This window comes from Gopherus flavomarginatus, chromosome 7, assembly GCF_025201925.1.
Source record: "Gopherus flavomarginatus isolate rGopFla2 chromosome 7, rGopFla2.mat.asm, whole genome shotgun sequence".
NCBI classification, from domain to species: Eukaryota; Metazoa; Chordata; order Testudines; family Testudinidae; genus Gopherus; species Gopherus flavomarginatus.
This window is the reverse complement of record NC_066623.1, coordinates 71,709,272-71,729,963: the sequence shown is the minus strand read 5'-3', so window position 1 is coordinate 71,729,963 and position 20,692 is coordinate 71,709,272. Positions and strand designations below refer to the sequence as shown.

At 38.1% G+C, this 20,692-nt stretch overlaps 2 protein-coding genes across 4 annotated transcripts in view; one reads left to right on the top strand and one right to left on the bottom strand.

Moving 5' to 3' along the window:
• DENND1B (DENN domain containing 1B) overlaps positions 1 to 20,692 on the top strand; it is a 258,748-nt gene that overhangs the window by 232,459 nt on the left and 5,597 nt on the right. For both annotated transcript variants that reach the window (XM_050961408.1, XM_050961407.1), the window contains 3 exons: positions 1,445 to 1,501; positions 2,355 to 2,465; positions 16,989 to 17,077. In XM_050961408.1, the coding sequence (XP_050817365.1) occupies positions 1,445 to 1,501; positions 2,355 to 2,465; positions 16,989 to 17,077 (257 nt within the window). The remainder of the gene's footprint in view (positions 1 to 1,444; positions 1,502 to 2,354; positions 2,466 to 16,988; positions 17,078 to 20,692) is intronic.
• Positions 4,958 to 20,692, bottom strand: part of CRB1 (crumbs cell polarity complex component 1) — a 219,743-nt gene continuing 204,008 nt past the window's right edge. Inside the window, exons 12-13 of one of the 2 annotated variants that reach the window (XM_050961360.1) lie at positions 5,163 to 5,231; positions 4,958 to 5,014 (exon numbers count right to left, since the gene is read on the bottom strand). In XM_050961360.1, coding sequence (XP_050817317.1) covers positions 5,003 to 5,014; positions 5,163 to 5,231 — 81 coding nt within the window. In that variant the 3' untranslated portion in view covers positions 4,958 to 5,002. The remainder of the gene's footprint in view (positions 5,015 to 5,162; positions 5,232 to 20,692) is intronic. The other variant, XR_007775369.1, reaches the window with a different exon arrangement.

Sequence of the window (20,692 nt, the reverse complement as noted above, 5' to 3'; positions counted from 1 at the left end):
CTCTGTTTTTCATGAGCTTAGATAGGGTTTCATAATTTCCTCCCAGCTACCCGTTTTGCCCATTATGTCCCTGATCCTACAACTTTGTGTATCAGCAGACTCCTTGTGTGCAAGAATCCTTATTCATTTCCGTGGGAATCTGTGCATGTTCAGGCATAGATTAAGATGCAGGAGCAGGCCTATGTATTGCCCTTTCCCCTTCCATTCATGCATGCATCTACTACATGGCACCCTGTTGCTTTGTTATTGAGCTACTGAGCTTATGATTTAAGGGTCACATTTTCAAAAGTTCCCTAACCTGACCTTCAAAACTACCCCAAGCTGTGTACAGTCACTCCCCAGGATACGCAAGATACAACTTACGCAAATTCGCACAGAAAAAGTTCCATAAGCCAGAAATAGGATTTTCAAGTGCGGAAATTATTGCGTAACATACGGGTATGCGTTTCCAATTTATGCAAAATTCAAGTTATGCAAGGTTTTCCAGAATGGAACAATTGCATAGGCCAGGGGGCATCTGTATTTGGAAACACTCATAACTCTCCCCACAAACTACCTCTCCCTGGGTGAAAAATCAGTGATTAAGATGTGTGTATCACTGATTTTCATGTGTAGAGTCTGAAGTTTTTCATATGTGGCCCTTAAATGTGAAAAGTCATAGGCATAATTTTCAAGGCTACTTTTGAAAATTGGTTCTAAAAGTTAACTTGAATCTAACTGGGTTCATGGAAGGAAAACTTTCCTATTTCTCTTAAGACCAGGTTAGCATTTTTTCTAGCAAAAATAAAATTGTAGAAAATTTAGAATATAATTACTTGTCATCTAGAATGGTAATTCATCTCTAAATAGAGGGATGCCCTTGGGTCCATTTTCTGTGCCAATTATTGTCATGAGCAATCATGGAACTTGGCTGCCAATTTTAATGCACACAGTTTTCCCCCTAACTATCAGCACTATGCTGTTCAGCAACGCTGGAGAAATTCTCCATCTGCATATAAAACCACTTCATTTCTTTTAAGATTGATGTTGCCTTGCAAGTTACCAGACTGGAACACTATAGCAGTGAGCTTGAAAATCTTAACAGTTTTCCAACACGAGTTGCTATTAAAATACTACTACAAATTTAAAGGACCATCTCAAATAAAGGGATGGACACTACAGACCAGTAGGATGGTTCATTTTTAGCAATGAGTGAGGATACATTTGCTAAATTAGTGTGTTTTCACAACATTGGCATGTATGCACAACTCTTACTAACTGACTGCTATTAGCGTAGTATAGCTAACTGATACAGCCCGGGTGAAATTAGCGATAGAGATAATTATCCTTATATCACATAAAATTAAAAAAAGTATTTCTCATTAAGTAGGCCTTATGAAGAATATTCTTTGAACAAAGCCTATCTCTTGCACCACGGTTAAGTCCTTTTGTTTTAATTTTCTAGGCAAAAAGTCATGCAAAGCAGGGAATAAAAGAAGTGAGGAGTAAGTTAAAACACAAGGTATGTAATACAATTTTACTTTCTTACCTTGCTTCTTGTATCAGTTCGAAGCTTATACTTTACAAATCACATGAGATTTGTGTTTTTAATGACTTTTGAAATATGCTTAGCCCTTTGTTCAACAATACATTTTTCATAACGAGCCCTCTGGCAACTATCTGTCATTCTATGCATCCACTGAATAATCTCTTTATTGTTTGCATATTTTATCATAGAACAACAGAGATCTTCAAAGATACGTTAACAGGATGTATGTTTTCATAAAACTGATTGCTTTGATATCACAATTGAAGCCTTTGCTTCAAGCTGAGAATTTAAGACAGGATAGTCTTGCAATACAATGTAATTCAGAAGGTGTAGATGTCTGTTTTGGATTCATAAGATCTGAGCACGATGTTAATGTTTTAAAATAGAGAAACATTTCAACTTTGAAAAGTAACATAGAAATATCAGAATGAAGCTTGGTTTAGGCATTTAAGGACAGTTTTCCTAATGAGTTTATTTCTTCACTTATGATTTTCCTTGTGAGAAGGGGGAACTAACTTCAATGTTGTTTTATACTTTTCTCAAATATAAAGTTTAAAAAAATGTTTCATAAGCATTAATGGATTTAAATTGTTTTATATACATTCTAAAAGCTTCATTGGAAAACTTCACTCTGTGAAAGATGCATTAGATAACTATTAACTTTTTGCCATGCTGTATTTCATTTTGTTAATAGATATGATCTTGTGACAAATGTTTAGTAACAAATGATCTGTATTAACAAAATTATTTTTAGTACTCTATGTATACATAGGATATGTAAATAAATATTGTAAACGTGAGATTTCAAATCTATTCTGGTGTGTAGGAGAGTGATGAAGAATATGGAACTTGTAGCTCTGGTGTACTACAGTGTGCACCAGTGTACACATTACACAATCAGAAAAGAGGAAATTCAGAAAAACGAAGACTTGCCCAGGTAAGTCACCTGAAACCTGTACTATCACTTTCCTAAAATATGGGGGGAAACTGTTTTCTTGTAACAGTGATGTGTTAAAATATTATGCTAAATACCTTTATTACCATCTGTATTCAGGAAATATGATAAGTAGTATTCACAATAATACTGCTTGCATAATATGCTGTTTTGAGAGTTGAGAGAATGGCTTATCATATATCATCCTCCTGGAGGGAAAAAAACAGGAAATTCAGCAGGGAGATGAGGTTGCCAGCTACATCTCTAGGAAAAGAAATCACAATTTATTCTTAGAAGTAGGTCTATATTTTCAAACAAATATTTAAAATTTTTTTGTAAATACTGTTTTAAAGTATATAAAAAAGAGTACAAAACAGATAAATGTTAGGAATATTGCAGGTGTGATCTATTGAAAAGTTTACTTAGTAGTATGTATCTTTTATGGACTCCCGTTAGAGAAATAATTTCATCGGCATAAAACATACATTTCAGGTCAAGCATGAATATTAGTTTTTGAATAAAGTCATTCTGGTATATTCACATATGCCCAAGCCGATTTTCACTGATAAACTCTCTTTTTACAACCCTAAAATACAGTGGTGTGTGTTAATATTTTACCTAAAGCTAGGTGATTTTGAGAGAGGGCATGCCTTTAATTCAGACCTTGCTCAAGCTGATTATCATATAGTGAATTTACTACTAAGTCAATTAGCTAACAGTGTGTCAGATGTCTTGTCTTTCTGTTCTCAGTTCCTTTAGTAGGTCTGGTTCTCTGTAACAGGTGTAATATCTCAGTTTTAGCCCAGTACTAATTCCCGAATGCTCAAATTCTGTTTGAATTATTGCTTTATTCTGTATAGAATAATAAACAGTTTAGGGGTTTTGTGATCTCTTTTGAATAAGAATATATATATTTTAATAATATATATAAACTCTTGCTTTTGATACCACACATGTTTCTTCCTTCAATAAGAAGTGTGTCCTGTAGGTCAAATGAGTACCTCTTCGAATTAACAGTTGAATTTACCTGATTACTGACACTGTTTTACTTTATATATAATAATAATGATGTTATGATAAAATTCTAATTTTGTAAGCCCATGTATTCAGGTGTTTTGAATGATAAAATAGAAAGTGTTTGTGGAAACTAATATACAATTAGGGTAGATTAATGACTTGCTCAGTGGAATTTTAGAAAATGTATGGTAATACTGAGGCCATTGGTTCCAGTGGTATAAATAATGTAGGCAGATGTATCTTAATTATGTAGGTGGATTCTCTTCTGTAACGTGTTTTTCAGGTTTCTTTTTAAATACAGTAATACTAAAGTCTGCAAGTGTATGCTATCAGTGTATTTTCACATAGACTAACACAGTGTGTCCTTTCATTCAAGAACCTTGTATAGTTTAAATTTCCTGACTTGACTGTTGAGACAGAAGATATGCAGATACATTTAGAATTTTAAAAATGTAGTATTTATAACAGAGATTGATATTTATTTATTTTAAATTGGTAACTGTCATTCTAATATACAGAAACTTTTTCTTTTACCACATCTGTGACGCATAACACTGCTTTTTTCAGTACACATACCCAAATCTGTTTATATGTTCACTTAAACCTTTATAGCTAAAATATGTGTCTGCACATTCAGATGCTTTTAAATGCTGCACATACAGAAAAGCTGTTAGTTTATTAATTTACTTCATGGTCAGGTCTGTCTGCTGTTCCACTTTAATTGTTTAGTTTTAGTACTGGAGTCAACATCAATAAATTGTACCAAAGTAAATTTTATTATTAGATATTAATGTTTCTTCTGAAGGACTGTGTTATTGTAGAATACTTAAACATGTATATGATTTTTCATTCATACAATCATAGTAAATCTCAGTATTATGCATCTTTTCTGCCGGCTAGCCAACTTTTTATTTTTCAAACAGCATACTCTTCTTTCAGAATGATACAGTGTATCAGGTCAGAACAGCTGAGATTTTTTTTGTCCTATGTAAAGCAAGGAAAATCTTAATGTGCTTTAAAAAGTGAGGGTTTGTTTACGAGGCACGCTCTGTTACTAATGGCTCCATATCTTTGCCGAGCTGAGAGAGCAGCATGACCTATGTCCCCACCCCATCCTCTACCCTGAATATCACACGCACTCAATGGGCAGGAAAAAACAAGCTGTAATCACTGACCAAGAAGTTTGGTCTTCTACAGTTCCAAAAAATGCAAACTGGGCTTTGCGGTCCCAAAACATCATTATCTATGTGGAGTCTCAGGCTGTCCTACATGTTATAATTGGTGCTGTTTTTAAACATGGAGGCTCTTAACATCAGTTAACAATAATGCAAGATCCATTGAACTGGCTTTGAGAGCTTGCATCTATATAAATTATATTACTTATTATTATTAATATTATTATTAAAAAAAGTGAATTACATTCATTGCTACACTTCATAATTGTAGAGCTTTGTCTGAAGCTTTCCTTCCTGCTGATTAATCTTTTTGTCCAGGTTTCTAAAATGGCGCTGCTCACTGTCATCTCACTGTAGTAACTGAAAAATAAGATAGTGCTAATGGTCACAAGTAGCTTATGCATTTAAATATACATTTTAAATAATGTATAAAGGGTCGTTCATTGAAAAATCAACTAAGAGAATACTTGTAAAATCCCAGACAGTGTAGATTTTTAAGTCTTCTTACCTCAAGACAATGAGGGCTTCCCCTAGCCCTCCACTCCTCAACCATCTCACAGTAAGTCGTTTTAAAGTACTGCAGCATAAAGAATTTAATGTTACACTTTCTGTTTCATGTCAGGCCTATTGATGGGAGTTTTTATTTCCCCACTGCTGCTTTCCAGCAAACCATAAATGTCAAATTAGTCATTTGAAATTAATTCAAAAATATTGTTGATAATTTTAAAAAAAATACTTTATAAAATAGTGTATGATGCTGAAGTTCTCTTGATTCTAGGGATCAGTTTAATGACTGTTTCATTACCAGGAGATTTTGTACAACAGAATGTGAATCTGCATTTTACCCCAACAAATAGTAGTTTGTATGCTGGTCTGCTAATTAGTACAGTTATTTCCTGTTTTGTTGATGAGGCTTAAATAAATGTCAAGGGTTCAGCCATGAAGATCTTCCAATTAGGCTTTGCGTTTGTAAAACCCAACCCCTTTGCTTTTGTGTGAAGATGACAGTTCCAACTGCAGCCTCAGCCTAACAGGGCTCAAGGGAAAGGATTCTTCTCTGGTTTTATTGAAAACAAGGCCAGTTTGGCCCAGTGAGAATACCGGCACGGGTCACAATGCAGAGCCATTTTTAACAATGAATATTTACTAATCTTTATCATTGCCCTTGTGGTTGTTTTAAAAAAAATTAGACTTTAAAAAAATCAGAATGAATTATGATATGTAAAAGAGCTGCTGAAGCTTAATCAGAGAATAAATAATTAAATCTGTTATCACAAGCTATAGTGATTGTATTGGTTTCCTTTAATTAGCATTTGGGAAATTTTTCCCAAAGAAAGCAAAACAAAAAACAAAACAAAAAAACCCACAATTCAACTTAGCCTAAGATAGATAGTGTTAGAAAAATTGTTCGTTTTCTCTCACTCTCACTCTCTCTCTCTCTCTCTATGTTTGAGCTCACTCTTGCTTAGGTTAGCTATTCTGGGCTTTTTATGTGTGCATGAGCTTAGCTGTATTGCAAGTCAACATTAACAGATGGATTGCCCTAAGCAAGGGAAAACCACAACAACAAAATCTAGTGAAAGTAGAGGATTGAAGCTTTTTATTGTTAAGCCTTATTAAAACCTTGGCATGTACACTACTGTTAACTGTTTCATGCCTTGAACTATTAGCATTTCTCTAATATTTTCTGTATTCTAAGTAGACAAGGTGCATGAGATAGTATGAGAAATTTCGAGTTAAATGTTTTGAATGACAAACTAAAGCAAAACATGAGATTGTTTCAGCCCATGTTTACATTATTTTGCCACATATTATTAGGAAATTACACTCTGTTGACTATGCTTTTATGATTTGCCAACATTTTTTGGTAATACATGAATTAAACTACTGAGAACTCAGTTTTTCAGAATTCATTTTAATTCCTTTTCTTTACATGCATTGATGCAGTGCAGATTTTAGGGTGGGGGCACGGGAGTGTACATAGACACAACCATGTTTCTACCCTATTGCTTAAAATACAAAAAAAAAAAAAAAAGAAAAGAAAAAGAAAAGAAAGAGTTTCAGTAAGAAAAAAGGAGGAATACCAGGAAGATATGTTTGTTTTCATGAATATGATCTATGAATTTTACCATATGTAACCATTATCCCAGGTGATTGGTGGCTTATTTAAAAGGGAACATTGCTGGGTTTAAATAGTCCTTAGGTATTCAGTGGTTATAAAACACGCTAGCAGATTTGCAGAGTACTGTGTAACAGCTATGAGCTCATTTTATAATTAACAAGCTACCAATGCACCCTTGTCTCAAAGGAAATAGACATAAGACTTATAGGCATGCAGTAACTTGTAGCCATAATAAAAAATAGGGAATTTGGGTTGTAAGTGTGGATTTACTGGGAATCTCAATGTGTCCCTGCTACTTTACTTACACATATATCAAAGCAACCAAGTGAACTTCTTGTCATGACTATGCAGTATTTTAAATATAGTGTTTTAAAAATCTCATTTATAATTGAAACCTCTTTATGTAACAAGTGTAACTTAAAACAAGTTCAGATTAAACCTTTTATCTTGCTTTCCTCAAACATAAGTGAATTGACCAAATGAAAGTATTCTTTCTCTTTTCTTTTTAAAGCAAAACATAGATGTGACTTTCAGATACTTACTATTAATATAGCATAATGAATAGAACACACAGTTCAAGTGATAGAATGTGTACTTTGGCTCCTCCTCAACAGCTGTAGTAAGTCTCAGAGAAGGAGGCAACATTCGGCATCTTCAGGAGAATACCGAATGCCCCATATATCAATACCACCTCCAATGGCTAGCAAACAAATGACACAAATATTAGCTGCAAAGAGCCTCCAGTACCTGACTACCCTCCTAACCTAGCAAAAAGTGACTATGGCGGGTCATGGTGGGAATAGAAAGGAAATGGGAGAAGAGGAGATTGGAGCAAAATTGGGTCATTGGAGTGCTGCTGAATATAAATACTGCAAAAGAGGGAGACACAAGTCCTATTATAAAACACAAATCGAACATCTTCATAATTTTAAAAATATAAAATTGCTTTCTATTGTATTTGGATTCAGCTGAAATGTTTGGGGTCACATCTGGGAAACAAAGAATAATAGCTTCTGTCCATATACCTCCTATCTACTGAAAATCCTCCATGGATCTTGGGTAGCTTTAATCCTCATTGAATAATTAAAGTAATGAAGATAAAATATTATAATTGACAGATGTCATATGCAGTAACAATTAGCAGTTTTGAATTTGTAATTTAATAGTGTGCTTCATCTTTAGGGAAACTTTTCCTATAAGATACTTCTTCTGCAATAAACTTCAGTCAGTTGGTAAATTATATATTTTGAACAAAAGAGGGCATAATTTGAAAATATTGCAAGCAATTTTAGTTTTCTTTTAATTTATGGGGAAGGTTTTTTGTCTTTATATGTCAAGTAAGATCTCTTCATTCTGCAAATTGTTCAGCTTTTCTTTTAATTAAAAATGAAAAACCTAGACAGCAAAAAATTCAAATTATAAATTGCGAGAGTGCCCTCTGGTGGTCCTGATATCTTCCCATATACTACAAGCATATATGTAGCCAGTGTCGTATGGTGAATGCTTGCTCTTTACATCAAAAGATCTTTTAGAAACAAAACAGTAACCATTATCTCAATAGAATTCTTATCTAAAAGAGTGTGCAGACTTACAGATGTTTGTCATATCCATGTCCTTCAAACAGAACAATCTTTATTTTTTGTAGATGTACTCTCTGAACAGTAACAATGTATTTCTTTAATTTACTTTAAATATTTTGTGGCATAACCATACTCTTGACATTAATTATGAAAAAATATTGAAGGGGGACTACCTTGTTTCATTGATTTATTTAGCAAATTGATGTATTTAAAAGAAAAAGGAGACAATGCTTATATTATAAAGCTTTTTATTTTTATCTCTGATTGTTTCTCTTCTGTTCTTAGCCCATTCTTTTTCTTTTCTTTTTCTTTTTCCCCAGTTAAGATCTTAACAAAACAGAAGGCACTCTTATGGTACTAGCTGCATTACTGGTGCAAGTTTCTCCTTTACTCATTATTGACTTATAGTCTCGTGTTTCATTTTATTCTATGGAAGACATCTGCCCTTCATTGGTTTTGCCTCCTCAGTGAAAAACCATACTTGAGAGCCATCTCTGTCTGTCCTCAAGTTTCCAAACAAAAAAGGGGAGAGCCTGGAAGCTGGTCCAGAAGCTCTTGCTGGCCTTTGTGACATTTAGATGAGTAGTTGGCATTTTCAGGGCCAAGGCATCAACACATACTGCCTCAGCTTTATCCAAATGAGAAACCTAGAAAGTGAAAGCTTGGCAGGTGGGTTCTTTTGACATATGCAATCTATTTTAGTTCTGGAACTAATGAATGAAAAGGCAGTTCAGCTGTGAGACTGTCACAAAAACAGCCTTAGTGTTGCACAAACAAAGGATTCTTTTAAGGTTCTGAAAAAGAAACACTATTGTGCTGAATATGCTGTGGAGAATCAGAAGAAGCTCTTTAATATTTGATAATTAACTGAAGTAACTAGGGGTAGGCTACTAATCAAGATAAATTACATTGATATTTATGTCTTACTTCATTTACCAGGCATCCCTCTTCTCGCATCCTACCTAAGAACAGCAGTTACAGATAGTGTTATGGCTCCACCTAGCAGAAGGAAGGAGTCAAAAGGATTCAAGACACCAATCCATCTGCTTCCTTTCCAACTTAATTTTGCCTCCTGACCTAGAAGCATGGAGAGAGCAGCCTTATGTCTCCAGCTTCAGCACCCCTTCTATCTGGTCTCTAACCTCCTGTACGTTAGAGGGAAGCAATGAAAGAAGTGATTCAGGTATAGGACAATGAGTATGGCTGATGGAAAAAGCAGGGAGAAAAGCAACAGGAAAAATCCTTTCCTGTCGAGACCTTACAGCTAGTAGAGTTGGCAGCTGGAAGGGATAAATGTAAATGGAACTAGCAGGAAGATTTCCTCCTCATGATTAAATTTTCTGAGCATGGACTCTGAACTAAGATGATGTTGGAATCACACCTAAGGCTCAACTCCATTGCCCCTCAACATAGATTAGCTTCGTAGATTGCACAGTCATCCTGAGAGGCCTCACCCGGATAGGCTTTAACAGAGCCTGTAGGTCTGCATGACAGGGTTGCAGCTGATGCAATATTGCCAACTCTCCTGGTTTTATTGTGAGTCTTATATGAGTCTGTTCCTAAAGCCTCAGCTCATGGAATCCTGTGATTCATGTGAAAATCTCAGTTTTCATTTTTAAAAAAGTTTCTAGTCCTCATGGTTGTGTGAAAACATGAAGCCTCAGCAGGCTTGAAAAATCAGAAGGGAAATAAAAAGAACCCGGCATTTATTATTTTGGTTTAAAAAAAAACAACCCTCATGATTTTCAAGATAATTGCAAACATTGGGCCTCAAAAATCATGACTTTTTTGTATGTTTGGGGTTGGTAATATTATCAATGCCGTGCTTCCCCATTCGGATGTATATTGGATGAAATCTATGCCTACCATCAGGGTGTTTCCCAGCATCTCATGGCAATGACCCTTCTCGTGACCTTTCTGGAAGAGTTATGCCCTTCCAGATGCCCTTCTCCCCACGGAGGGAGCTTGGAGCTGATAGGCTATCTTTCTTCTCCCACATTCTAGCCAGCAGAGGCGACAGGGTCTCTTTGGCTCTGGGGCTCTCAATGTATAATGCTTTTCTGGGAATCATTACAACATCGCTGTAATCTCTTTTACTCCAAATTACTCATATGTACCCTTAACCTTAGCTCTATTTTCACATAGCTTTTTTAAAACAGCAATAATTTTGTATATGAACTATTAACAGAAATCCCAAAGAGAATGTTACCATGTGATATTTCTAATGATTTGAAGATATGATGTATCAACGTGAAATCAATTTTTCTTTATTTTAACATTTTAGGATCAGATTAACTGGTATGTTCTGGGTGCTTCACTCTACTTAGCAGCAGCGCAAAGCAACCCAAGTGTTCTGGCCATTTAAGCTGGGTTTACAGCTGTTTTATATCATCAGAGCAGCGCAAAACAGCCAGATTGTACATCCCAGATTCCCCAACCTCCTGACCTCTGCATCCCCAAATTTCATCTTCCTCCCCGTGTTTCTCTACACATATACCAGTTTCACTGTCATGTTGCCTGCATTCCCTGGCGCACACACATCCTTCTCTCTATTTAATTCCTTGCTCTACTTGAGTAGTTTACCTTTAAGGGAAGGATATCCTCACAGAGAACTCGTTTAGCATGAGCCTCCGTTAACTATAACAGTAATCATCCCTGGAAATGGAACCTATGTTCTCATGTTTTTCAGGAGGTATGTTAATATCTGGGCTATAGGTCTCAGTTTACTAGTGTTTTAATTCTGACTGATTTCTAGAAAGGTCTATAAGACCTTTACATCTGCTTTAAATTAATTCTCTCTAGGTCCATCCTCCTTCAGCCTTCTGAACTATTCATAGCCCCATTAAAAGTAGCTAAATTGATTCTCATCATTATGCCCCAAAGCTTCTTTATTCCCTTCCTTCACAGAACCCTAAATACCAGCAAGTAGTTTTCAAATTTCCCGTGGTGCATGGAACCACATTCAAACTTTGAGAGACCTATCCCTGAAATTATAAGTAAGGTTCTCTTAAGGTAGCATTTCAGTTGCTGTCAAGATATCCCACAGAGAGGGGGGAATTAAATTCACTGATTATTTCTCCTTTGGTAGTTTGCGTCTTTCAAAACCAGACAGTTCACTGACTTTCCCACTGAGTTTGTTCTGGGGATTAATTCAGAGTTGTATGTTAACTAACCTGTTGGTTTATTTAGGTTGTGTCCTTATCTGTATTTGCTGCAGCAGAGAGTGTCTTTCCCTGCAGTTTTGAAGTCATTTTTTATCTTGCACTCATAGTTTTAGAAGTTTCCTGTTTGTGATGGTTCTAACAAGTGGCAAAAGGTACCAAAACTACAGTGTTTTGGCAGATTAAAGACTACATCCTTTTAATTTATGTCTGGGGCAAACAGCCAAATGCTGTTTTGTATGAGGCCAGTGTGGACTGTTCCAGATTCTCAGAGCAGAAGTACATGATGCTGAAATTTGAAGTGGCCATTTGTTCATCTCCTCCCAACTGTGTGTGCTGTTTCCAGTTGGATCAGTCCTTGCCTACTGAAACGTATTAGCTATTAAGTGCTCTGAGCACAATTGTCAAGTAAACATAACTGCCGTGGCTCACTTCTTATGACATCATTTGTCTGTAAATGTGGTTGCTTGGTATAATGAGGAAGAGGAACACTGAACGAGGGAAAATGTACTCAACTGTAATCCCATTTGTCATAGTCCTCTCTTTTCCTCCCATTTCCTGCATCATTCTAGTCTGCCCTTGAGGAGTGTAACTAAAAATATTTTCCCTATGATCTCATTGTCCTTTACTACAGCTTGGAAGTATCTAACTGGAAAGGAGTGGATGGATTAGTGCTTACATAGTACCCTGAACTAACTGATTTTTTGCCTCCTTGCTTCTGTCTGTAATTCTTGTTGCTGGATAAGATGGGAGAAGGAGGGGACTGTGAGAAATAGAATTTCTGATGACTGAGTTTTCCTTATCTAGCTTTCTCATATTAAATGAGTAACTTTCATATCTTAAACCAGAAGGAAACTTTACTTCACATATTTTATTTTAAACACAGTTGAAAACTTTAAATGTTAATATATTGAATAGTCAGTAAAAGTGAAACTATATTTGAGCTGCCATTTTTCAAAGGCTTATTTCTTTCTCACATTGAGGACAATTAATGGCAGTAGCCTTATCAAACTTCCTGTGTTTGTACTGATTAAAAAGGGTTCATTATCTGAAAGTTATGATCCTGAAAGTTGCAGTATTAAATAAAAAACCTGACATTTCAAAGATTGGCTTACATGCCCAACCAAAAATGTAACAAATTAACTTTTAAATCCTTTAGTATTTATGTATTTCTCCTACATTTTTGAGATTTTGGGGCCATCATAGCAAGTTTATGAAACCACTGTCATGTGAGAGAACTTTTTTCCTTTTGTAACTTTCCTCATTTTATTTGGTTCTGTCCATGTTTATAATTGCTGCTATAATCTTCGCATTATTCACAGTTGCCAGCATCTACCTCAGTCCTCTGGACAGCAAATGTTGTAAAGATAGAGGTTTTCCAAAAAAGCAAAGACCAGAGAAGACAGAGTTGTGAAAATTATGGCTAAGCAGTCATAACCTTATTAAAATAACATACATTAATGATGAAAGGAAACATATCTTGACAGTAGGGAAGAAGCAACAGCATCACAGATGGGTCACCAGCTCACCAATTCCAGTGCTCCATAGAGGCTTCAGGATAGGTGAATGGCCCATGCTGTAGTGACATCAGCAGGCACCATGATGCCGTCTGGTGATTGGAGATGGGTCTCTGTACTCATCCTCGCACTGGCTACAATTGCTCCTTTCCCATAGCTTCTGTACAGACCAGTTAAGCTTCATGGATGGTTCAGTGAAGTGGCTTATGAAGGCCACCAACTGATCATTTCTTAAATTGTTTCTTTGTGGAACTTACACTGTATTTCACAGAGAGGAAGGAAAAGATGACATAGTTAATAATTTGTGTGAGCCAGTAGAGATGGGGATATCTGTCAGAGAAACCTTCACTTTACTCTAAGTAAGATAAGAAAAATGTAAACTACATGAAACATGTGTATGTATATATATAGATATAAATTTTATGAAGATTTTGTTATTAAATTTGTTATATAAACAGTACCAACTGAAAGAAGCCATATGAGTTTAATAATTGTAGGAAGTTTTACTTACTTTATAAAGCAAATTATGACAACAGTTTATTAAGTCTTTATAAAGTTTTGGTACAGCAAGAAAGGAGGGTTACGATCTTGTTTTTTTTTCTGGTAATGAATTTAAGAGGTCTGTTTATTAGAACTCTGATCAGGAAGGAAACAAAGGTCTATCCCTTTTTTTATGAAATGGTATAAAAAGTGTGCACACTTCAAAATGCAGAAAAGACAGAAATTAAAAGCTTAAATAACTCCAAACAGCAGGGTTCATCAGTAATGGAAGGTTTTCTTAAATGACTTTGACAGCTTTTGCAGGTGCACATACTATGTCACTTCATCTAGTGGAGCTTTGAAAAAGATTTATGGCTCTCCATTTAGAATTTATTAAGAGGATTTTTTTCTTTTTTGCAAAGCAGTCTGGACATACTCCTCCTTCCTAGTCATTTTTATTGCAACTCTGAGAGGAAAGTCATCTATTGAAAAACATATGTTGTATTTTGGTCTCAGTGGCTATTTCATGGTGCCTTAAATGATTGTGAATATGCTTGTTTAGTCCTGAAAATGTGCCTATGGTATATTTCTTTCTTTTAAGATTTTTAATCAAGATTTTAAATATTTTTATGTACATCTCATTTTATTTATGTTAGCATTCACCAACTGGATGTAAAAAAAAAATTCCTCCTATAATACCACACCCATAAAAATTCAAAAGTCCATCTCCAAAGAGAGAGTGAAAGTCAAGGGGAAAGGCAGAAATGTCTCTCTTATTTTTATTTACTTCATCAGCATATGTTGTGTCATACTCTGCTTTTGTATATTATGCTGTTGCTGCTGGTATCCACTAATGTGCAGAGTAATGGCAAACAGTAATACTTTCAGAAGACCTCTCAAAAGAGCCCAGGCAAGGGTAACTGTTAAGCCCTGTGGCATATGCCAGTTCTAATCAGCTTGTTCAGTTCCAATTTTCCAAAGACACACCTTGCCCTTTTTTTTTTTTTTAACCTGGCACATTCACTCTTTGAAACTATTTTTACTGTTTGTTTCTAAGTGCCAGTCAGTGTAATCCCATGGGATTTTATTCTGTTGATAGAATTAATGCTTCCATATAAAAAGCCTGTTGCAGTTGCTTTTTTTATTTGTATTTTTGATAAGCATTTTTAAAAAATGGAATGAATTTTTCATTTTGGATTAGCCCTTCTTCTCTTGAAGACTTCTTATTTCATCACTGAGATGATTTATGGTTGCAACAACTAAATCTGATGTGTCTGCAGAACGGGGCTCTCCACTTGCAGGACTGAGGCCTTCATTTGTATTAAATGAGAAATTTATCTGGAATCGACACATCAGTGGGAATCTCTATTGAGAATTAGTTCATTCACAATACTATGGAATCAAAGTATTTTAATGGCCCCAACACAGATAAATGTTTAGACAACTGAGTGTCACTGCTGCTAGCCATAAAGAGGATATGTTTCAAAAGATACTTTCAGTAGCATTCATCACTGACGAGTCAGCTGTCCACTGTTTCATTAGATATCGACTATAGAGTGTTCTGTTCCACACTCAAATATTGGTTCCATTGTAAAGTTTAGTCTGGGTTCTTTGCCTGATTTCACCTTTAAAAATAGAAAGGTCGGTAATAAGTAATATCTTCTCAGAAAAGGTATTAGAAATACAAAAAGGTACAGAGGGGGCAATAAAAATTATTAGAGGTATGGAACACTAAGACTGTTCAGCTTGGAAAAGAGATGACGGGGGTGGGATATCATAGAGGTGTATAAAATCATGAATGGTGTGGGAAAAGTGAACAGGGAAGTGTTTTTTACCCCTTCACATAACACAAAAACCAGGAGTCACCCGATTAAGTTAATAGGCAGCAGGCTTAAAACAAACAAAAGGAAGTAATTCACACAACACACAGTCAGTCTGTGGAACACATTGCCAGGGGGTGCTGTGAAGGCCAAGTCTATAACTAGGTTAAAAAAAAATTAGATAAGTTCATGGAGGTTAGGTCCCTCGGTGGCTGTTAGCCGAGATGGTCAGGGATGCAATCCCATGCTATTTGTTTTCCCTAGCCTCTGACTTCCAGAGACTGGGACTGAACAACAGGAGATGGATCTCTTGATGATTGCCCTGTTCTGTTCATTCCCTTTGAAGCATCTGGCATTGGCCACTTTTGGGAGACAAAATAGTAGGCTAGAAGATGGACCCAGTATGGTCAGACCCAGTATGGCCATTCTTATGTTCTTATCAACTGGTAAATCATTAAGGCAATATGTTTCCTCTCTGTGGTAAAGCAGTGCAGAAAAGACTGAGATCCATGAAAAAAGTACTACAAAATTTAGCTGCATAAATTAAAACATTTCTTGTCATTCAGTCTTGAAGAAAAACATATTTGTGGTAACCTGCAATGTATATACCCAGAGACACTCATGGAGAAGAAAAAGTATTGTAGACACTGTCTTGGTGTTTATGTAGAACAATGCTCTAGTTCATTGTGGCAGCATCTGTACTAGGTGGCATAGAGAAGCTTCAGTGAGCTTTTCCAAGCAGTTTGAGATAAAGCCACACTTTCTCAACATCAGGGACTCATTGTAAGCTTAGACATTCACTGAACCATCTGCCATAATGATGTACAGATTTCTGGCAGTAGCACTTCTCTATAGTAGTGTATGGTTGGTTTGTTTGGTTTTTTTAAGTTAGCTAACATAGGTACTTTGACTTTGCACACATTTCACAATGGTCATTTTTCTATTATGTGAAGATCTTTTCTGTGGCTCTTCTGTATATGTTAATTGTCACATAAGTGTTAAAGATGCATAGAATTTTGAGGCAGGTTTCTGCCCTTTGCACTGTGCAAGCCACCAAAATTTCTGTCCCAGACCTTTTATTAAGGTAATTGAGACATTTGTTCAAGTACAGTAAAACACTTCAACAGAATTCTGCATACTACATGATAAAGAAGATACGTGAAGAGCCTCATGCTTCATTTAATATTCACTATTCCAGAAATGACTTAATTTCTCATATATAGTTAGCCACTTGTACTTGTGTGAAGTTCTAAAGTTTATGTCTGGAGACATTGAACCACAGTTATTTGTCTAAGATACTTGCAAGAAAAAGTCCCCTGTGCTCTTCAGTGCAGCTTCTTCATCTTCAACTTATTCAACTGGTGTTAAGGGTTTACATGAATTATTAGGCTATCTATGTCCATAAAGAAAAATGTACTGCATTGTTTACTCTTTTATTGGTGATGTTTGAGTTCTTTTGGTCCTCCTTTGAGAATCCCTAAAGGACCTCCCTTATCAGTACATAATACATAATGCTCCCCATCAAAGGCTCAATTCTTCTAGGGCCTCTACTCTCATTGAAATAAATGAGTAGAGGGTGGTCAGACCCCAAATGAACAGTGATCAAAAGGCAAGAAACTAAAGAAAGCTCACAATGTTAATTTTTCCTCTCCAGACACGTTTCAACCAACATCTTCCCAATGTCAGCAATCATGATTCTGCCCTGGATGACGATGATGATGATGAAATGGACAGAACAAGCAAGTAAGCAACCTCTGTGTGTGAGAGAGACAGAGAGAGATTATATGTATGCCAGTGTGTCCCACAAATGGATTTTTAAACCAGTTGAGTGCACATGAGTGAATATTTTGCCAGTGTGACTCCTGACCCAAAAATTGCTACATGTTCTAGGGTCTAATATGCAGGGGCGGCTCTAGGCATCAGCTAAACAAGCAGGTGCCTAGGGCGGCAAAATATATGGGGCAGCAGCTCATAATACAGGTGCCCCAGCTCATACCAGAAGTGGCGTCCTGGCTGGATCCTTACCGCCCCAGGCGGCGGTAACCAGCCTGTTGTTCTGCCGCCGAGTGCGGCAGGGCAGGGAGCCCGCTGCTCTCCCGCAGGCAGCTGCCACCCCCAACCCCTCAGACAGGAGCCGGCAGCGTGGTCCTGCCCGGCTGCAGAGGACAGGCTGCTCCTCCTCCGCATGTCCCCACTGCTGCAAGCCGAGGAGCAGTCCATCCTCTGCAGTCGGGGCAGGGCTGCGCTACTGGCTCCCGCCTGGGAAGGTGGGGGGTGGCCGCTGACCACAGGAGAGCGACACAAACAAGCTGAGGACTGGCCCGTCCTCTGCAGCCGGGGCAGGGCCATGCTACCGGCTCCCGCCACTCTCCCGCAGGCAGCTGCCACCCCCAACCCCTCAGACAGGAGCCGGCAGCGCGGTCCTGCCCGCTGCAGAGGACAGGCTGCTCCTCCTCCGCATGTCCCCACTGCTGCAAGCCGAGGAGCAGTCCATCCTCTGCAGCCGGGGCAGGGCCATGCTACCGGCTCCCGCTGCTCTTCCGCGGTCAGCGGCCACCCCCAACCCCAGGCGGAGCCAGTAGCTCGGCCCTGCCCCAGCTGCAGAGGACGCGCCACTCCTTCTCGGTTTGTCCCTGCTGCTGCAAGCCGAGGAGCAACCCGTCCTCTGCAGCCGGGGCAGGGCCGTGCTACCGGCTCCGCCTGGGGGTGGGGTAGGGGGGTGGCTGCTGACCGCAGAAGAGCGGTAGGAGCCGGTAGCAAGGCCCTTCCCCGGCTGCAGAGGACAGGCCGCTCCTCCTCTCCCGCGGTCAGTGGCCACCCCATGCCTCCCAGGTGGGAGCTGGTAGCGCGTCCCTGCTCCGGCTGTAGAGGACGGGGGGAACATGGTGCCCAGGCGTGCCGCTCCTACTCGGCTTATCCCTGCCCCTGCATCCTCCTCCTCCCCTCTGCTCGGCTTCCTGCCAGGGGACGGGAGAGGGGAGCAGAGTGGCAGCCCAGGCTAAGCCCAGCTCGTGCCAGGGCCAAGGCGAAGACAAAGGATGAGCGGGGCTGGGATACAGCAGCAGCCCAAACCCCTGGCCCTGGGAGCGGTGGTGTTGGGAGGTGAATCCACCTTGGGCCAGATCTGCAGCAAGGTAGGAGTTGGGCCAGGCGGGAGGGTTTTGTTCAAATTAAACGTTAAAATTACACTAGTAGGAAAGGTTTCAAAGTAGTAGCCATGTTAGTCTGTATCCGCAAAAAGAACAGGAGTCCTTGTGGCACCTTAGAGACTTATAAAATTATTTCAGCATAAGCTTTCATGGGCTACAGCTCATCTGATGAAGTGGGCTGTAGCCCACGAAAGCTTATGCTGAAATAACGTTGTTAGTCTCTAAGGTGCCACAAGTACTCCTGTTCTTTTTATTAGTAGGAATTTTTTTTATTTCACTAACTACAAATTCTCTGTTTTCATTTTTTAAAAAAATTTGAAATAGTCAAATCAAAACTGCAAAGTTCAAACGTGTAAAAGCCAAAAAAAAAAAAAAAGCCGGGCGGGGGGACAGCCAAAATTTTTTTTGCTTGGGGCAGCAAAAAGCTACAGCTGGCCCTGTTACTATGGAAATAAAATCCTACTTTTAGTAGCAGAGAAACAGGGGCAACATATTATTACTATTATTTATTTGTATTATTATAGCACCAAGGAGCCCTAGTCATGGACTAGGACCCCTTTGTGCTTGGCACTGTACACTCAACAAAAGGATGGTCCCTCTCCCAACGAGCTCATATCTACATGCAAGACAAGAGACAACAGACTGATACAAACAAATAGATGAGGTAGTGCCAGGAAACAAGGAGACAATATTGGTCAGCATGAAAATCAGTGACCTTAGCACACAAGCAGCCTAACCATTGTCAAGTCTTTTGAAGGCATCACAGCAATGGAGAGCTTTTAGGAGGGTTTTGAAGGAGAATAATAGATAGTTTTGTGGATTTTTCTACCCAAATGTAAGCCATATGGGGAATAAACATTCTCATAAGCAGACTAGGGAAGTTTGGTCTTCATGAAATTACTATACGGGGTGTTCACAACTGGTTGAAAGTCTGTATTCAAAGTTTCAGGGGGTAGCCATGTTAGTCTGTATCCATAAAAACAACAAGGAGTCTGGTGGCACCTTAAAGACTAACAGATTTATTTGGGCATAAGCTTTCGTGAGTAAAAAACCTCACTTCTTCAGATGCATGAAAGCTTGTGTGGGTAAAAACCCCACATTATGTGCATCTGAAGAAGTAGGTTTTTCACACCTGGAAGCTTATGCCCAAATAAATCTGGTAGTCTTTAAGGCGCCGTCGGACTCCTTGTTGTTCTCAGAGTGTAGTTATCAGTGGTTCACTGTCAAACAGGCGAGATATATCTGACGGGGTCCCACGGGAGTCTGTAGTGGATCCAGTACTATTCAATATTTTCATCAGTGACTTGGATAATGGAGTGGAGAGTATTCTTACAACGCCAAGCTGGGAGGGTTTGCAACCACTTTGGCAGACAGAATTAGAATTCAAAAGAACCTGGATAAATTGGAGAATTTACTGAATTTCATCTTATTGAGTTCAGATCAAGACAACTGCAAAGTACTATGCAAAGGAAGGCAAAATCAAAGCACAACTACAAAATTGAGAATAATTGGCTAGGCTATAGCACTGCTGAAAAGGATCTGTGAAAATTATAGTGGATCATAAATTGAATGAGTCAGCAATGTGATGCTGTTGCAAAAAAGGCTAATATTATTCTGGGGTGTATTAACAGAAGTGTTGTATGTAAGACCTAGGAGGTAATTGTTCTGCTCTAGTTTCCACTGGTGAGGCCCCAGGAGCTGAAGTACTGTGTCCAATTGTGGCACCACACTTTAAGAAAGACAAATTGGACAGAGTCAAGAAGACAGTAACAAAAATGATAAAAAGTTAGAAAACCTGATCTGTGAGGAAAGGTTAAAAAAACTGGGTATGTTTAGTCTTGAAAAAAGGAGGTGGGACCTGATAAGTGTCTCCAGATATGTTAAGCACTGTTATAAAGAGGATGATGATTAATTGTTCTCCATGTCCACTGACATAGGACAAGAATTAATTGGCTTAATCTGCAGCAAGGGAAATGTAGGTTATATAATTAGAAAGTTTTTCCTCATATAAGGACGATTAAGCACTGGAACAGGCTTCCACAGGAGGTCGTTGAATCCCATTACTGGAAGTTTTTAAGAACAGGTTAGACAAACACCTGTTTCTATGTTTATGAAGGGCTTTTTCCGAGCAGGAGGAACAGCATGGGAGAAAGCATAAAGGTATTTGTTTGGAAAAATGATGAGTGGGCAATTAAGGCTGGCATCATGG